General features: G+C 45.7%; 1 protein-coding gene across 4 annotated transcripts in view; it reads right to left on the bottom strand.

Annotated features, from left to right (window-relative positions):
- hook3 (hook microtubule-tethering protein 3) overlaps positions 1 to 19,867 on the bottom strand; it is a 35,213-nt gene that overhangs the window by 10,315 nt on the left and 5,031 nt on the right. For 2 of the 4 annotated variants that reach the window (XM_048258756.1, XM_048258755.1), the window contains exons 2-15: positions 13,501 to 13,586; positions 12,711 to 12,783; positions 12,511 to 12,561; positions 12,095 to 12,227; positions 10,680 to 10,747; positions 10,497 to 10,559; positions 9,924 to 10,007; positions 8,607 to 8,669; positions 6,351 to 6,514; positions 4,592 to 4,732; positions 3,972 to 4,173; positions 2,979 to 3,089; positions 2,278 to 2,362; positions 1,990 to 2,059 (exon numbers count right to left, since the gene is read on the bottom strand). In XM_048258756.1, coding sequence (XP_048114713.1) covers positions 1,990 to 2,059; positions 2,278 to 2,362; positions 2,979 to 3,089; positions 3,972 to 4,173; positions 4,592 to 4,732; positions 6,351 to 6,514; positions 8,607 to 8,669; positions 9,924 to 10,007; positions 10,497 to 10,559; positions 10,680 to 10,747; positions 12,095 to 12,227; positions 12,511 to 12,561; positions 12,711 to 12,783; positions 13,501 to 13,586 — 1,394 coding nt within the window. The remainder of the gene's footprint in view (positions 1 to 1,989; positions 2,060 to 2,277; positions 2,363 to 2,978; positions 3,090 to 3,971; positions 4,174 to 4,591; positions 4,733 to 6,350; positions 6,515 to 8,606; positions 8,670 to 9,923; positions 10,008 to 10,496; positions 10,560 to 10,679; positions 10,748 to 12,094; positions 12,228 to 12,510; positions 12,562 to 12,710; positions 12,784 to 13,500; positions 13,587 to 19,867) is intronic. The other 2 variants (XM_048258757.1, XM_048258758.1) reach the window with 1 other exon arrangement.

The following is a 19,867-nucleotide window of genomic DNA, read 5'->3' on the forward strand; positions in this document are numbered from 1 at the left end:
TTAAAACTTACGTCTTACGCCATACTGCCAAGGCTTCTCAATTTACTACAAGACAACACAACACAAGTGAAAAACTCGGGTTTGACTAGTTGACAATTAAATAAAGTCCATCTACGAGCACTAGGGCTGTCACTTTTGTGAAAAAATCCTGCTCGATTTTTGAGACATAAGTGTTAATTGAATCGATTGTAAAATTTATTTTTTTTATGTCTAAAGACGTTTCCATTTTCAACGCCAAATATAGGCCAATCCACAAACAACTGCATTAGGACGAACAAAAAGGGCGCTTGTAGACGCAAGCCAGCAATATTTCTAATGATTTATTGGCGAAGTTTCATGCACAATGACAAACAGAAGTGCAACATTCTCGAAAACCAGTGAGCAGAGTGGACTGCCATTACATCAGTGACATGATTGCAGGCTTCAACGTAGCTGTGTCTGTGTTTACGATTAGAAATGTCAAACAAATTTCACCTACGTAGAACTCGATTGCACAGTTTGTGTAGCCTACCGCTTTGTTCTTCTCCATAGTTTGATATACCAAAAAACCGAAGTACTTCCACATCCGAACTCCTCAGCTTATTAGGGCCTATCACTCGCTCTACATGTCGCTGGAGTTGATCGCGTTGTCCTCCATTTTTTGGCAAAACACGAGCAGCACAGCAGCTGATTGAAACAGCTGTTCCTGGTGCGTAAAATTGGTGGGAATTTTCTTTTTAGCTTTCGCAATGCTTTCTGCACTTCGGAATTCTTTTATATTTGGTTAAAATCGATTCCCTATTTTAGTTTTCAAAACTTGTGTTGTTTGGTCCAATCGAAATTGTGCAATCTTGGAAAATTTTCGAACGTAAAGTGACAGCCCCAACGAGCACTCTGTCCTTTCCTACTTCAACGAGTGGAGTTCCATGTGTGTGATGAAACGCAAGTGAGAGGAATTCACATGAGCAATGTCATGTGTTGGACTTTGGACAGAATCAATGACAAAACCATGTCAGCATGAGACGTTTCTAAAGCTGCGTGTTTAATGCATGACAGCGCCAATGTAGCTTTAGGCCCAATTTAAGTTGTTTAGAGTTTGAGGAAATGGTGTTTAATGTTTCCATAGTTTGATTTTCAGAGCAGGTGTGTGTGCGTGCTTGTGTGTGTGTGTACAGACAGGTCACGGTCATCACCAAAGGCGAATGAAAAGCAAGTGAGGTTAGGCGGCCTCGTCAGCATCTGGAGAGCAGCACTCGAGTTACAAGGCCATAAGGCCACAAGGACAGAAAGGAACACACATACACAAACACACACACATACACACACACACACACACACACACGAACACACAACACACAATATGCCTCAATGATTGCACACAAAACAGAAAACAGTGGACAAAACAGTCGCTGAAAGCGGAAGAGACGCCGAGGCCCGCGGGTTGGGGGAGAGAGAGGAAACGTCACACAGAGGAAGGGCCTAAAGGAAGGAGATGGCCCACGAAATGAAAACCACTTAACTGGGGAAGGAGAGCAGAGAGCCTTCGCTATGAAGAGGTTTCATAATAAAGCTCATCAGCCAGGAGCACACTGGCTTTATGAAAGGTTCTAATGAAAAAGCTCCATTCTCTCCCTCTCCCTCTCTCACACACACACACAGAGTGGCTAGCGGCCTCACTTCAAACATAATTTAACGGTGCACGCTTACCAAACAACTTCCTCTGGAGTTATAAAACAATAATACGAACTCCCCATGTTAAATCCTTTTTTAACAACATAAATACATGTTAATACGTGCAAGATGTGAGGTGATGATGTCGGCAGCATCCCTCTGGGTGTGATTAAAGAGCGCCTGAGCGGAATGGGAGATGGGGGGCTGGCGTCCCCGTGAGGCCTCGGTGGGAGGCTCAAGAATGTTCCGGAGAAAAGGACAGTAAGAAAGAGAGATAGAAAGAGACAGAGGGAGAAATAAAGAAATGTATAAAAAATGTTAAAAAAAATGAGGACATACCGGATTTCTGGCGTCATGATTTCAGCAGCCAGTGAATCGGAGCCCTCATTACTGCCCATTAGACCCATGCCTGTGGAAAGATGTGTACAGTCAGCCATATAGCCAGACGTGTTTGTTTGTTTGTTTGTTTGTTTGTTTGTGTGTGTGTGTGTGTGTGTCCTTGGAGAATAATTGCACGGCACCCATTTTGACTTTTTGGATTTTTTCATAAGACACGTAAGTACTTGAGTCAGATAGGGGAGGTGTGCTGTTGAAAAGTGCTGCAGTGGAGAGCGCGAGGGACTTCACCTGCTGTGAGCTGGCCTTCCTGGGCCTGGACACAACGCAGCTCCTCAATGGTCTCCTTCAGCGAATCTCTCTCTGTCCGCATGCGCTAAAGAGGACAAAAAATGGCAGGAGTGAAAGTCTGGTGAAAAGGGAGGACAGGAATTGATAACAAAGAGTGACCAGGAAGTAGAGGCAAAATACAAGCCCTTATTTAATCAAAACCTGCTGGAAGAGAGTTCAGCGCTTATCAGTGAAGCACCTCTGCCTTCCTGTTATGGTCACGGACACACACACACACACACACACACACACACACCTACCTCAGATGTGCCCCAGCTGCTTCCTGCTTTTGGTTAGTTTGTTCAAACAAACGTCAACCTGTACATTTCTGATGTTTTTATTTTGGAGCAAAATGCACCCCTAGCACTGTATGTGCCAAGATCAAAGATTGCAGACAGGAGGGCCTGTTATCTTCCCTGGGAACAGGCATGTCCAACACACAACATTCCCCACATTCAATGGCTGCACTTCCCTCACTGGCGACAGGAGAAGCCTGTTACACCTGAATCATACCTACAGTCAGCACAAATATGTGCTCATGGGGACACAACTCTGACACTTCACAAAAACATTGTGTGAGATCTAGCAAGCGATTACAAATTAGCTTCACTGAAAAGCCTAGATCACACACAAATGGTAACAGCAATGCATTTGGGACATACATCTTTCTCTTTCTGGAGGGAGTCAACCTTCTCCTTGAGACGTTTGTACTCAAACTCCATCTTGTCCGCCTTTTTGGACTCCTCGGACAGTCTGTTCTGCAGCTCCACCACCTGCTCCACCACAGAGAGGGACACATTCATTACAGCACACCTGGACGCCTGTGCTAAATGAGTAAGGTGCTGAAAAGCACCTCTGTGTGTGTGTGTGTGTACTGTATGCTTGCACACATTACATGTCTTTAAAGGTGCCATGTGTAAGAATTGAGGTAAAAATATCCAAAAAATGAGCCATACGCATCAAAAGAATGAGAAGAAATAAGGGCGATGATGTCATTAAAAAAATGACAAGGTATAGTGCAGCAGAGATATATACCTGAATTAGTATGCTAAATTACTAGCCACACCCCGACAGGTGTCATAATACCAGTTTCGGCCATGGGAGGCGGTATGCGGGCAACATAACCGCCAGCCAAACTGCAATACACGTGTCTCGGTTGTTACTCAAGGTTAGACCAACTCACTTTCTGGAGGTATACTGCCCCCATCTTTTACGGAATGTGGAGTATGAATTGATTTTTTGCTGGACATTACACATGGCACCTTTAAGCAGCTAACCTGCCATGCATATGTTACATATGTGTGTTCGATATGTGTGGTGTGGTGTGTGTGTGTGTGTGTGTGTGTGTGTGTGTGTAAAAGAGTATTGACCTGTCTTTTGTAGGTCTCCAGCTGCATACAGTATGTGTGTTCGATATGTGTGTGTGTGTGTGTGTGTGTGTGTGTGTGTGTGTAAGAGTATTGACCTGTCTTTTGTAGGTCTCCAGCTGCATACAGTATGTGTGTTCGATATGTGTAGTGTGTGTGTCTGTGTGTTCGATGTGTGTGTGTGTGTGTGTGGGAGAGTGTTGACCTGTCTCTTGTAGGTCTCCAGCTGCATATGTGTGTTCGTGTGTGTGTGTGTGTGTGTGTGTGTGTGTGTGGGAGAGTGTTGACCTGTCTCTTGTAGGTCTCCAGCTGACCGCGTGTGGCGTTGGCCTTCTTCAGCTCCTCCTCCAGGCTGACGGTGTTCTGCATGTACACGTTGTTCTTCTCCTCCAGCAGCTTCATCTGCCGCCGCAGGTCCCCCATGTCCTCCAGCTTCTTCTTGTACGAGTCCACCATCCCCTCCAGCTTGGACACCTTATCAGAGGAGTGCCTGTCCATCAGGTGGAGCAAGCAGAGAGGGAGAGAGACGGGTCATTAGAGGCCAGAAAGACAGCGACAAAAGTTGTGGGAAACCGCAACGGAAAGGAATTATTTTCTGATAATTTATTAAATGCTTCTTTTGTGCTTCTTCATTAAAAAATTTTTTTTTAAAAAAAATCATTAAATGCTTCTTATATGCTTCTTTTGGATGTCAACTGCATTGCATTGGCTCTGTACCTGTACTCTGCTAAATGGCAATTAAGTTTAATCTAATCTAGACTTTATGAGAGATAGTGTTACAGCAATTTAAATGGACACTAAATATATGTGACAAAATCTTCATCTTACCCATCCTTATTACAAACGTTGTGCTATATTAAAATATGCACAACACCTCCAGATCCCTGGCATGACCTTTAACCCCTCACCTGAGCACATCCATCTCGTCCTTGAGCGACTGTGCCTCGTCGGCCAGGGAGGTCAGGTCCTCGTTCTGGCCCCTTAGCTCCAGCAGCTCCTTCTCCAGCTCCTCACAGCGGATCCTGTAGTCGTCCTTGGCTGCCTCCAACCTGTACACCCACAGGTCAAAGGTCAGAAGGTCAGCAGGTAGACATGGTCTTGTTTGGACATAGTTCAGACAAATGAGCAGGTCATCACACTAAGAGCGTCATATTGCCACACCACTGTGCATCTGTGAGGGACCGACGGAAACTGTGCAAACCGAAAGATGCCAAGAGGACCCTTCTGAGCGTGTACGTCTAGAGAGATATAAGGGCCACCAATGCCTACAAACAAAACTCATGTGCATGTTGTCACATCACCAAATACAAAAGCACCATCACGCGGATGACTAGACAGGAGATGGTCGTGAGTGGAAAGACACAGTGCCCAGGCAGGACCCAGATGTTGCCCCAGAGCAGGTGAGAGGTTCGGGGGTGGTGGAGGTAGTGGTGGTGGTGGTGGTGGGGGTAATAGTGGTGGTGGCAGTAGAGCCTTTACCTCCACTGGGGCAGCATCAGGGTAGAGCTGAGAGACCAGTGCTGCAGGGCATGCGGCAGAGGCTGCAGGTCGCAGCTGAGCTGAGACGCCTCGCACATGCTAAGCCTGCTGGGAAAGCCGCAGTTAGCGTCTGGCTCTGCCCATCGAACATGCAGCAGCGCATGAAACAGCCCAATTACATTAGCCTTTATGGGGTTTTAATCTGTCGACAACAGAGCGCCGCAGAGCTGCGCCTCGGGCGAGACATGGACGGAGAGAGGGAGAAATCAATATCTTCCCAGCATCGATTCCCCGCAGTGAGTTATGGCTCCCAACACACTTTTTAGCGCCGAGACGATGTTGCCTGAAGCGATTGCAAGGTTAAAACCCCACACCAAAGCCCCAGCACGTTTACAATTACATGTGGCAGACAAATCGTGCCATGGTAGCATAACCACACAATTTATTGATCGGGTGCTTTTTTTCCCCCTTTTAAAACACATCACTGGATTTGGCTTCAAGTTATGGGACTGCAGACGTGAATTAGCCTTGGGCTAACTCTCATACAATGCATTAAATTTATGTTTCGTACATGGTAACAAATCAAAAAGGCCTCTTCATTATAAAAACACACATGGCCCCAGCCGTGGCGCAATTGGCTGGGGCACCTGCACCGTACGCCGGCGACCTGGGTTCGATTCCCGCCCCGTGGGACTTTCCGGATCCCACCCGACTCTCTCTCACTTCCTGTCATTCTCTACTATCCTGTCAATTAAAGGCATAAAAGGCCAAAAAAATATACTAAAAACACACAGGCATGCCCGCGCACACAGACACACACCCCTCCCTTTCCTGAAAGAGACCATGAATATTTATTTGGGCAAAGGGTCGGGCAACATGAACTGTCTGGGTACTAGTCCCGTGTGTTCTCAGTGTAGATCTCAGTTCCTCTCCATATTCTGTCTGTTTCCCCACACAAACAGCAGCTTGTTTGAGCAACCACGCCACACCTCCCTCGTCTTTCTGCTCCTCTTCCTGTTCACTTCAGCTCATGCGCTCTCCTTCCTCCACTCCAAATCTCTCTTTCCCCTCTTCACACATAATCTCAAATCCACTCCACCGTCTCACCTGAGCTCTTGTTCATCCCCACACTGCCCCCCTCCTCCCCCCCATCTCACCTGATCTTCTGATCCCGCACCCCCGTCTCACCTGAAGGTCTCCTCCTGCAGCTGCTCCAGCTGGGTCTGCAGCTGCAGGTGTCTGCGGCCGGCGGGGCTGTTCAGGTCCTCGATGGAGTCGGACTGGTTGAGCCGCTCCATCAGCACCTGGTTCTCCGCCAGCAGGCTGCTCTTCTCCTCCTGCAACCCCGCCACCTGAGCCCGAGGATGGAGGACGAGGAGAGAGAGAGACAGAGAGAGAAAGAGAGAGAGAATGATGGAGAGATAGAGGAGAGAGAGAGAGAGAGAGAGAAATGATGGAGAGATAGAGAGAAGAGATGGAGAGATAGAGAGAGAGAGAATGATGGAGAGATAGAGAGAGAGAGAGAATGATGGAGAGATAGAGAGAGAGGAGAGAGAGAGCATGATGGAGAGATAGAGAGAGAGAGAGAGAGAGAGAAAAGAAAAGAATTGTTCAGAATAGAAGTGATTCATAGTGGTAGCTGAAAAAACTACCTCTGTCTGTGTACTAGCATTAGATAGCCTTTGAAGGCCATTTCTAGAGTCCAGATGGAATATTCTGTTACTTTCTACCTACCGAAGTCTCAGCACAAACAGAACTATGCATTCTACAGTGAACGAGTAGTTCTCTCCTCCCTCCATAATCTTATCCTGTGATCTACTACTTTAAAGTATATAATGCTATGGAACACTGCCCATGCCTCCACAAGGCTAATACCAGACTGAAGTAAAACATCCATTGTGGTATGAAGAGGTTAACCTCTCAATCAACATAATGTCTTTTGGGTAAAGACGCAGGAATTTATTATAAGATTAATGATTGACTGGTAACCCACAGAATACCCAGTAGCCAGAAACATTGCATCCAATCTATCTAAGGCCTACTTTGAAATCAGCCTGGTTATAGCAAACACATATTTAAACAACTTAACATGAAGGATGAATAATGTCAAAACAATGAATGTAAAAGCAAGCACATTTCCAACAAAACTGGGAGAAACGCAAAACCACAACCAAAACTCAAACTCGTCTCGAGCCAACCAGGGCATCATGCAGTTTTTATGAGGCTCTGTCCAAACATGGGAAGCAGGGTGAGATTCCACACCAAAGCAAAGCGGCAGTGCTGGGAGTACAAACCCATCCCCAGTCTCCCGAGGGGACTGCAAACAGGCGAACTAAAAAGTGCCTTTGCTTTCCAAGAGATTCTAAAGATGATTCACTGCAAAAAACGATATCTAACCAAGTCTTATAATCTTATATTAACATAAATCTAGTTGGTATTGTTTTTAGTAGATGCAGACTTTGAGCTCTCATAAACTTATTCGACTTAAAATAAGTAAAAATGTTCTTAAATTAAGACAAGTAAATTTATTTGTCCATGGGGTAAGTAAATTTAAGATAAAATGTATCTGTCCATGGGGCAAGTACATTTTTCACAGATCTTTATACTAAAAACAATACCAACTAGATTGTTTTATAAGATTATATTAGTAATATAAGGTTAATATAAGGTATAATTAGTAGATATCAGTTTTTGCCGTTCTGAAACGGACTCGTAGGTTCATGGTTAATAACCCCAACAGTGAACTGGCCTAACATGGAGTTAATGCTGTCTTTCTGTCTGTAAAATGACTGATTAAACTCTGACTTATTAAACTCTCAGGATATAACTGGAGTGTCCAGAGTGAATTGCTCACTAAAAATAAAGCAAGACAGCAAAAGCTGTTGATTTTGTGAAAATATATTTAAATGCCATCTGTCCAAGAACTTTGAGGACAAAGCACATTATGAACAATTTCAAAACTTAAGGAAAACATGTAATAAATCAATAATATGCTGATGGAATAAATCAATAATATGCTGGTGGAATAAATCAATAATATGCTGGTGCCAATAAAAAGCGACTTCTAGGCATCGTCTGCACTCTCCACACGTGGCATCTATGCTGCGGCTGCCAAGGTGACCGTTGCTAAGCACTTTGAGCCGTTGCCATGGGAACCCAGACAGGTAGGTTAAGGTGAGGGAGGTGGGGGGGCATTAGTCCTCTTGTGTGCGTGTGACCACTCAGCAGAGTTAGGACCAAGCAGTGGATAACCAGACACACACACGCACACAGAGTTAGGGAGCCTCCACGCCACTCAGGGGTGCTGTTATGGAAGCAGACAGCAAATCCAGGGCCATCAGACAACGTTAACGCCACAGAGAGAGAGCGAGCGTGAATTGCAGGAAGGGAGGAACGGAATGAACAGAAGAAGACAGTATTTCAAAAAAGAAAAGCAAGATTTACCCTTTCTTCTAGTTCAATATACTCTAACCTCAGTCTATCACGTTCTTCTTGAACGAGGTAGGCCTTTAAAGGCAAGATCAGAGGTCAGAGAAAAAAAAAAATTACACACAAAAGAAAGACAGGGAAAAAAAACAACTCCTACACAAGGCCTTACACTCTACAGGACAACGAGGCAGTGGGATACTGTGGGACTGCTTGTGCCTTTATAAAGCGTGAGACTGGAATTGGACGAGCTATCCAGGAACTGGGAAAGGATGTGTGCTCAGAGGTTTTTGATGTGTGTGGGGTTTTTTTTTTTTCTTCTGTTTTTCAAATCATCAGTTCTTGACTTGCTCATTTATGGCACTGGTGAGCCGTCACCCCAGTCTCTCAGTACTGACATGATGGAACAGCACAAGCTAGGTGTAATGCTGCGTTACATGCTGCACGGGGGCAGGTTTCATTTGCAGCTCAAGCGCACCAGCTACACGGCTACCTATGTGAGAACAGGGAGCCACCAGTCTAAAAGCTCATAACTATCCTAAATGCATGGCCTGATGGAAATGAAGGAAAAAACAAGTGTCATTCCGTAAGGAAATAAAAAGTGTAAAATAAATAATAGGTGTGGACCATGGATGGGTTTGGTGTGAGTTCTACATATTTGAAAATGAGGAGAATGGAAAGTGAAGTGTGTAGAAGAGCAGCCAGAGTGGCCCTATGCCTAAGAAGAGTCTGCTTCCCAAATGGGAGAAACACCAACGTCTTTCCACATTTGAGTTTGTTCATCAAACAAAATGAATCCATTACATCATTGTGTAAATTCAGGATCTCATTTTGCTTACTTGTGAAAGTGTCTTTTTTTAACATTAACATGTTTTTATCACACACAGGACTCAGCTTTACCAATTACCAGGAAATTCACTACATTAGCTTAATGTCAGTGTGTCACCCACTGCACAGAGTTTAAGACACTTGTAATCTTATCCTTGATTATGTATGAAATGTCCAGCCTGGTCATTGCCTACCACCATTTCCTGAATGATAGATATTGGCAACTACCTTTGAGTCCAGGAGTTACACCATGTACATCATGTAAAAGAATAGAAATTATACCAGTTAACATACACAGTAACCGTTGTTGTGCTACTGACAGATATAGACCCCATTGCTATTATTTCAACTTTAATATTATTTTTCTTATTCATCATAAGACATTCTCAAGTGAAACTTCCCATTTGGAAAAAAAACATTCTTCTGTTTAGCCAAGGTGTGAATGTATGCCGTGTCCCAGGTGTGTGTGTGTGTGTGTGTGTTTGTGTGTAAGTAAACGGCCTGTACCTGCATGTCTAGCTCGTGGCAGCGCTGGGCAATCTCCTCTTTGGTGGACAGAGCATCGTTTAGCTCCTCCACCGTCTTCTTGAGCTACAGGATGTAGGAACACAGGATCGTCACACAACACACACCGCTATAAGGTTGTCTGGAGCCATTATAACCCCTGCTGCATTAAGAGACACACTCTCACTAACCAAGCTTTATTAAACATAGCCTAAAAACTAAATTAGTTAACAATAGGCTGTCTGTTGCCAATCGTAAAACATTCACACCATACTAACAAACATGTTTCTCAGAAAACTGCATATTTCAGCATTTCTAGACACATTTCTAGACACAGTTTAAACATTGATTTAATATTTAAGTAACTGTATGTGGTGGCAGTGTATCCATAACACAACACAAAAAGAAGTCATACGAAAATATTGCCATACTGATATTTTGTCCCACCCCTAGTCGCAAAGGTCTCTAATGTCATTTTCTTCTGAATAAATAATTTAGCTCCAAACAAAACAAGTTGTGATAGTGAACGAGAGCAAATAAAACCCAGGTGCCAGAACAGGGGTCATGTTTGTTTACCTGTCTGTCAAGATCAGCGTAGGTATCACTTCCTCCTGTGACCGGCGTCTCTTTGCTCATCAGCTATGGCAGAAAATCATTTGATTTATAAATGTATTCATTAATTTCAGTGACATTAATGATGTAACAGTACACTGTCCCCCTGACCCCCCTCTCAATGCACTGTGGGGGAAAAAGACATACCTCCTGGATGGCTGTCATGACAACATGCTGCACAGACTCTTCCATCATCATGATTGTCTGGATGTACTCTGTGAAAACAGCCCAAAATGGAGATGGCTTTTGGCATCATGAACTCAATACCAGTCGACTCCACAACCCTCCTCCACCTCTCTCATTTCATGTCAGTAAACTCTGTGTGCGCCACTGCCTGTGCGTCCCACCCGTCAGCATCACCTTGCATCGCCTGGCTGGGTTGGGAGCCGGAGGGTGTTTACAGAGAGTGTGTGTCCAGCCAGCAGCATTTCACCAGCTCCACCTTTCCAAAGCTGATCGAAAATGTGTTGCTATGGAGATCAGGGCCCATATTCACAAAGAATCTTAAGGTTAAAAGAAGCTCCTAACTAGTGAAGTTAGGGGCATCATGTCAGTCATAACTTTAGGACTCATAATTTGTTTGACTAAGAGTAATTCTCAAAAGCATTTTAGTGTTAAAAGTAGTCTTCTAAGAAGTCTGGGACAGCTTAGAAGTAGACGAGAGGACTCCTAACTCACCAAGACCTATTCACAAACAATCGTAAAGCAGCTGTTTGTATCACTCCATGCCGCAACGCTTTGAAATGCACATGCAGAATCACTTAAAGGAGATCTCAATCGCAAAGGAATTTTGATTTAAACTAAATGTAACGTTTCATTGAAAATAAAAATAAATTGCTTCTCGTCTATGGAAACGGGTCTTCATACATTTCACAAACATCGCAAAGATACTGCATGAATCCTAAGTGCATTCCATTATGAGGCTATATTTTGCTTTGTAGCCTGTTTTTATTTATTTATTTATTTTTCTATCTATATATCTATCTTTTGTCCTTCGTGGTACTGGGCGTGTTTGTGATTATGTTAGTATTAAGGAGACTTGCTGGAATCTAAATATGGACACAACGGTCCTCGCTTTCTTTTATTTTTCACTTGCTGTCTGCAGGAGAGCTAAACCACCAGGGAGCTCCTCCTCAGCTTCATCAAAGCGTTGCTACACACAGAAGCCCTGAGCGCGCAGGCAGCAATGCTCACCAACAGACATGGAGCTCATTAAGCAAGCACACCACTGCAAACCAACCCTGACATCCAAAAATCAATCACACACACACACTCCCTCACATACTGATAAGCACATAGACACACAGACATACCTAAAACACAGACACGTACGCATAAACACACATGCTCAAAACATACAGAGACATACACACAGACAGACAGACACACGCACACACAGACAGACACACGCACACGCACACACAAAGCGCACACACAAAAAAGCAAACACAATTCCAGACAGGCACACAAGATTCAACAGCTCCAGCCCAAAGACACAAACTCTAAAAGATATACAGAGAGACAGACAAACACACACACACACACACACACAGATTCCACACCTTGCTTCTGTTCACAGTTGACTGCACAGCCCAGGATGAGCTGCAGCATCCTGCCCAGTTCGGCTGCGTCTGAGTGCTCGCCGATGAGGTTGACATCTGGGAGTGTGAAGTCATTAATCTGCTGGCCAAGGATCTGGAGAGGAGAGGAGAGGAGAGGAGAGGAGAGGAGGAGAGGAGAGGAGAGGAGAGGAGAGGAGATGCAACCCAGGAGCGCACCGATGAGTGAAGACACGAGAGGGATGAAAGAAAGAGTGAGAACACAGAGGTCAGTGAAGAGGAAAAGAGAGAAGGGGACCCACAAGAGGTGAGCTTGTGGTCAGCAGACAGAAGAACACATAGTGTGGGAACAATTCATTTAGGCGTCTGGTCTGCTAGTCGTTGAATATGCTACATGCAAACACACGCTTCACTCTCACCTCCTGGTTGTAGTCCAAGATTCCTTTTAAGATTTTCTTTAGGTTGCTGATCTGAATGGAGAGAGACAGAGAATGACAAAAAAAACAGAGGGAGGGAGAGAAGAGAGAGTGTTCGAGTGAGTTCACAACACGGGTTGAGACTAGGGCGGCCAGAAAATAATACTGGTTTCTGTGAAAATGGAGACTGACGTATGGCATACCTTTAATCTCCAATTATCCCCCACTTCAGGCTTAATCCGGCTTATCCAGTTGTCATTGAAATACACATGATCGCTAAGAGAAAGAGAGAGACAGAGACAGAGGCAGAGAGAGAGAGAGAGAGAGAGAGAGAGGCATGTGATTTAGACTTGTGTGAGCATGTTGGGGAACTGAGGCCTTGAATTTAGTAACACAACACAACAGGAAATCACCAATTAAAAAAAAAATCAAAACACCATTACATCTTGATCAGATCATTTGTAGTGACAGCTGTTGTATTGCATCAGAAGTTTTGTCACACAGCGTGTAAAAGCCCATCATCACCAGCCCCTCCCACCCCTCTGCTACAACACACCACCTTGAATGGTGAATTCCACCAACTCAACTACACATTAAACAGGATACTTACACACAGTGCTGTGAAAGCCACAGCATATAAACATCAACCACGGGCAGTGCTTAAGAAATCCGCCCACAACACCATCAAAAACAAACAGACAGTGACTGCACATCCACTCACAGAAGAGGCTACAGCTGCCCTCAGGTATGTGACATTTCCTTATTAAACCTTAATTTGTTATGACCTTTAATTAATTGCTTGAAGTAAATAACTTTTAAACTTTAAAGCTTTATGTTGAGTCCCACTGGCAATCCATAGGGTGGTAAAGACTGGTTGGAGACAGTGGTCCTATCAGGTCAAAGGCCCTGCTGACTGGTTGCTTTCAGACAGAGTTGTGACCCCATTGGAGGAATAGTCAGTGACTGTTGGGCAGCAGAGAGCTCCAGACTCACATCTTCTGCAGGACCTGGGCCATGACCACCCCACTGGTCAGATCCTCCACTGTTTTACACGCCGCCTCCACTCCAAACGTCTGAATCTGAGGGAGACACAGAAACAAGATAGTCACACATGGGTATACAAAACCAAAGTTTAAACTTCAACAAACACTTCCCTATCTTCAACATTGTGAGTACATTCTTAGATCATATTATACAATGAAGGTAAGGTTATTAAGCAGGCAGGGCAGATAATCACACCCCATACACACACTTGAATGTAAGGGACACCATGAGCTATGTATGGACATTAGGCTACATGCAATCAAACAACACTATCACATAAGCCTTCCTGTCTGTGCAAGACTGATTGCATGCTAAGAGTGCATGTTAATTTCTGAAACGTAATGCTTCCCATTTTAAGTTTGGTCAAGTGTCTGCATGCAGCCATTGCCCCATTGTTCCTTACTGGCCAACCACAACAGTACACCATGTACAGACATTAAAATCAGGTGTAAGTACAGCAACTCTGCCTTTTACAAGAAGTTTTTTTTGTGGTACAATAGTAACATCTAATTCTGTATACCTCTGTGTGTGTGTGTGTGTGTGTGTGTAATATATCCCATAAGTGGCATAAAAAGTATCTACTACACACATACTGTTAGAGGCACAGTAGGATCGTTTCAATAAAATAAAGGAGGACATGAGAGATCTGAAGTGATGAGATAAAGCAGTAGCTGTGGAGAGATTGCGGCTGCCCTTTCCCCCTTTTAAAGACAGGCCAGGGGCTTCCTCTAATCTTAAGGCTTCCAATTTCCTCAGAGTGCAGACACCACGTCCGGTTCTTACTGACAACTCATTCTCTCCCTCGCTCTCAGTGGCGCAGAATAAACACAGCTGTTCTGTCCCTGACTTCACCTCCCACCTACCTCTCTCTCTCTCTCTCTGCTGTCATCTTATGATGACTAGTAGCAGTGTGTGAGCAACAGGATTAAGACGAGTGGTCATTTCTTCAAAACAGTAGCTGCTCAGTGTCCCTTTGTCCTGCTCTCACTCTTACACACACACTCTCTCTCTCACACACACACACACACACACACAATGCTGGGAACTCCTTGTCCCACCGCACGTGCTCATGGCTGCCCAATGGAAAGTTGGAACACTGCTCAGGGCTGCAGAAGAAAAGAAATGTAGCCCCTTCTCCCTCCCTCTCTCCCTCCCTCATTCCATTCTCCCTTCATTCCTCTCTTTCCTTCTCTGGCAAACTCATTCTTGCTCCTTCTCTGCCTTCCTGCCTGGGCCTGGACCTCAGCAAGGCAAGTGTGTGGTATCAAACTGCTGGAGGGTGTGTGTGTGTGTGTGTGTGTGTGTGTGTGTGTGTGTGTGTGTGTGTGTGTGTGTCCCAGTGCATTACTGTGTACCAACATGAGAGGCCTAGCAGTGCCCCTAGAACAACCCTAAGGGTGTTATTTAGACAAACACTCTTCTTCCAGTCTCCACACACACACACACACTCCAAAGACCTGGAAAACATCTGTAGACCTCTGGATATTCCATCTGTACTCACCAGTTTTACAAGATACTTAAAAGGGTTCAGATCCAGCAGGGGGGGAAAGTGGGGAGGAACACCAAATGCACAGAGCAGCAGAGGCCATCTTCAAACCCCCTTCATTTGTACACAGTTTAACCAAAAGAAATAAACATGGTGGAGTGTAAAATCAAAAACACTACAACAACAACAACTACAAACAACACTACAACTACAAACAACACTACAACTACAAACAACACTACAACTACAGAAGTCAGAGTAAGGAAAGAGCCCAGCACTCCTCAAACAGACACACTCCTTCAGAGAGTCTCTCAACCAAACCCTGTCGTGACAGGAGTCGACCTGCAGGCTTTGCCGCGCCAGCTTTACCCGGTCACTCAGCAGGTGGGCTGTCTGGCTGAGGCCGACTCAACCCGTCTGACTGTGGCTCATTCACCTGACCAGTCAGCTGATGTTAAAAAAAGCCAGGCCTGGATAGCAGGAGGCTTTTTTCAGTTCCTAGGCTATAGTTAGGGCCAGTGATCTCAAAGGAAAAGTCTATAACAACAAAGGGGCAGAAGTGGCATCTACCAGAGAAATGTGGGTGGCAATTCTCATGCTTACGTCAAACAGGAACCCCCAACTGAAAGTTCTACTCACCCCCCACACTGATTCACCTTAACACTCACTGCCCACAAACACTAACCAGAGCCTTTTTTTTTTTCATTTAATTCCACCTGCAAACCTGTCCTACATTCACTTCATTAGAATGCTGTTGGTGCAGACATCTTGTTTCTTAACACTATGGGAAATTTCCATGTGAAATAGCAGCCTACCCCCCCACACCCCCCACTCTGCCACATCAGAAGGCTAGAGCTGGGTGTAGAGGAGAGGAGAGGAGGGAGGAGAGGAGGAGAGGAGAGGGGTGGAGAGGAGGAGAGGAGAGAGGAGAGGGAGGAGTGGAGCAGGAGAGGGAGAGGGAGGGAGGCCAGGGAGTAGCAGACAGGGAGGGCTCTCCTCTCCTCTCCTCTCCTCTCCTCTCCTCTCCTCCTCCACCTCCCTCCTCTCTCCTCCCTCTCCACCCTCTCCTCTCCACCACTCCTCCTCCTCCTCCCTCCCTCTCCTCTCCTCTCCTCTCCTCCTCCCCTCTCCTCTCCTCCTCTCCTCTCCCCTGCTCTGCTCTCCGCTGCTCTGCTCTGCTCTGCTCTGCTCTGCTCTGCTGGCTAGCGGCGTCAGCTGCAGCTGGGACTCCGGGCCACGGCATTAAGTTCAGGCACGTGGCCAAAGAGGCATGAACCCAAACACTCGACTCCGGCACTTACGTAACACCAGCAACGAGCTGTTCCACTTGCCATGAACTGGGATGGGGCCTCTCTTTCCCTCTCTCTCTCTCTCTCTCTTTCCCTCTCGCTCCCTCTTTCCCTTTCTCTCTCGCTCACTCACACACTCATGCACTTTCTTTCTCTCTCTCCTCGCTCTCAATCACATAATCACAGTCACACTCACTCTACATATTTCTTTCCCCCACACACACACACACACACACACACACACACACACACACACACACACACACACACACAAAGAGAGAAACATACAGTAAAGCCAGACCAACTCAGTAGAGCTCAGAGCAGAGAGGAAGAAAGAGGGGGCTTTGTTTTGAAAACAGAAGTGAGAGAGAGGGAGGGGCGGAAGGGTATTATGACAGAGAAAGCAGACCGTTCAGGAGACTTCCACTGCTGAATGTCTAGTCATGGAATTCTCGGTGCAACACACTCAACTCACAGGCATTCTTCAACAATCATTTTTCACTCAAAACAAAAATGGCGCACGCTTGGGGGGCGCAGTCACCTGAGTGCATTCAGTAAAACAAAGGATGCTGATGCAGGGGCCAGGCACATGGCAACCTCACGTCACACTGGACATTTCTCCTAGGCCGCTCAGAGTGAGATGACCCTCTGGGCTGAGAGACCTTGTTGGGGCCAATTCCCAGGATCTCGTACTGCGTCAAAGCCCATATATCGCTCATAAGTGACCACACACACACACACACACACACACACACACACACACACACACACACACACACACACACACTCTCTTTCAGGGAGAAGCCCACTTCCCAAAGGAGCACACTGGGATGGCATCTCATCCATCAGCAGGAAGGAGAGGGCACTCTGCTGCTCCAGCATCTTGCCACAACAGCACTCTGTGTCTGGCACATGAGTCACTGGCCACGTCAGCCCAGCTCCACGCCGTCAGTCCTGCCATTCTATCATAGACCTGCCCACTAAATGGGTACCTTTAATGCCATTTTGGGTATGGTTAGCCATCTTTGCCGCAAATTGGCAAGCTTATTCAACTATGAAGGAGATTTAGGCCTATTATTAGTAAGGGATAATGTATAGAACGCCAGTCATTATCAGAAAATAAGTCCCGACAGGGCGAACATGACTTGTAGCTACAGGACTTGCTTCATCCTGAAGGGACTTATTTTCTGATAATGCCTAATCTGAGAACCCAGAAATTAGATAATGACCGGCGTTCTATACATTATCCCGCTTATTATACGGCTACTTGCCAAAACGAAAAAATAAACTCCACATGTCTCTGACATTTATTTGTTACCATTTCGCTGTGGCTTTTGCTGAGAAACAAATAGTTCGCAACACACGCTGAACTTGAATCAAACATTATTTAGAACATAGCTGATCAACCATCTGCTTTCACTTTTGCAAGAAGTGACCGGACTACTTGTGGAGTGATATGAAAGATGTAAATCAGAAGCACAAAACCCGTTGCCATTGACAGCGGTAATTATATGTTTGCAGCGGTTACATAAAAATATTTTACCGTAGAACGTTGGGAAATCCCATTCAAGTCAATGGAGCGTTCTACTAGCATTGTGAAGGGCCGTATAATAACAGTAGGAATATCATGTCTATAGTGTCAGACTTCAGCTCTTGCTGAGCACTTGCATATTAATTCATTCTGACGCTCAAGAAAGCCATAATCACACACACACCTCCTATGAAGCAGCTACGGTGGTGATAGACACAAAGGCCTAGCTGATTAAAATTGCAGGTGTCTGAAGCGAGGCTTCTCTGAGTCTGAGTCTGTGTGTGTGTGTGTGTGTGTGTGTGTGTGTGTGTGTGTGTGTCAGACATGTTATCATTGCCTGGCTGCCTCTGGAAGCAGCTGGGGGAATCCCTCCATCCCCCACGCCATTCTACACCCCCTCCTGCCCCTGATCTGCTCCACTTTCAGCCTGCCTGTTCCATTTCACGCTCAGCCTGATCCTGGGTGGCTCTGGGACTGACTGATGGGACTGGCTCATTCGGCACGGGCCAGTACCGACGACGGACCCGCTCTTCCCGCCACCCACGTTCATCGGCTTCCACTCAGGCTGGTTCTCTGGGTCTGCAAACACTGGGAATGGGATGGGAATGGGATGGGAATGATTCCTATCGACGCAGTGCAGTCGGCTGGTGCAGGGAGGCCAGACTGATGTATGTTCAGGCCTCAGGACAGGTAGAATGTTATGTGTGGGAGAAGCAGGATGAATGTGCTGTAGAAGCCGAGATTGGAGGGAAATGGCGTTCTGTGAACCTAAATACCATCCCACTGTGTGTGTGTGTGTGTGTGTGTGTGTGTGTGTGTGTGTGTGTGTGTGTTTTTCAATATTTACACAACCATGCAAGGTCCCAGGAAGTGGGAATGTGCACTAATGAATATACTGCCATAACCTCGCAGCGGCTCCCAATTAATTTGCCTTAGTCCATGAATGAAGGCAGGGGCCAGCGCAAATTCCTGCAGAATCGACCAGCGCGACCTCCATGGAAATCATTTACGCGCTTGAGTGGCACGCTAGCCGCTTCAGCTCGCCCTCATCACTGCACAGCCTCTTCACCGCCACAAACAAGTCCAAGGGCAGATGACACAGAGCTCAACACTTCACAGCAAAATGCACTGAATGGTATAATTAAACCGTGGAAAGACCTGCTTGAAACTGCTCAAGTACAGCTTCGACCAGCCATGTAGGCCTACACATTACATAAGGATTAGTCCATACACAATGTAAAACACATGGCCTGTTTTAAATGCTAAGTCCATGCCATCAGTATTGAGTTCGCTATTCTTTTGGGAGAGGTTTAGAACATAGCTAATTAGCTTAAGGGCTTTTTTTGTTTGGTTTAAATATCAGACTGATCTGGAAAGAGGCCAGCCTCTCTTCGGCCAGGCAAGTCCGCTCGTAGAGGCCGTTACGTGGTGACCGAATTGCCAAGGCTTTAAATTTAGCCCTCACATGCTGGTTGGGAAACACTAACCGCGTGAGTGACAGAGAGCCTGCTCAGGAGAAGGCTACAATTGAAGCCTTCAGGAGTCTAAGTGGAGCCTCTCCTGAAATACATACGAACACTAGAACAACAGAGGGCTGAGGGCATTCCCCGGAAGAGAGTCTCCAACCATTAATGTACACTTTACGTAGACTATGTAGACTTGGGTCAAGGTCAAGGGGACAAATTGATATCTGTTCGACAAAGACGGCAAGCCATTCCCAAAATACCATACTCAAAAGCAGTGACCAAACCAAAAGTGGTTGTGGTGCAAAACAACTGTGCAGGAGGGCACATGGTCACAATATCATGGTGATGTCCTGGCGAATAAAAGAACTTTAAATGACCATTCAAATCCTGGGCATAATATCCAAACAAGGACGTTGGTCAAAACCCAGGCAGAGGGGTTGATACTCCAGGGAGATTGGACCATTGACCAAATAATCCCCCAAATCTTCCCCAGACTCTTGAGGATTTATCCTTCAGGCCCAGCCTGCTGGCAGCCATTCAGCAC

Source organism: Alosa alosa, chromosome 12 (assembly GCF_017589495.1).
Source record: "Alosa alosa isolate M-15738 ecotype Scorff River chromosome 12, AALO_Geno_1.1, whole genome shotgun sequence".
NCBI classification, from domain to species: Eukaryota; Metazoa; Chordata; class Actinopteri; order Clupeiformes; family Clupeidae; genus Alosa; species Alosa alosa.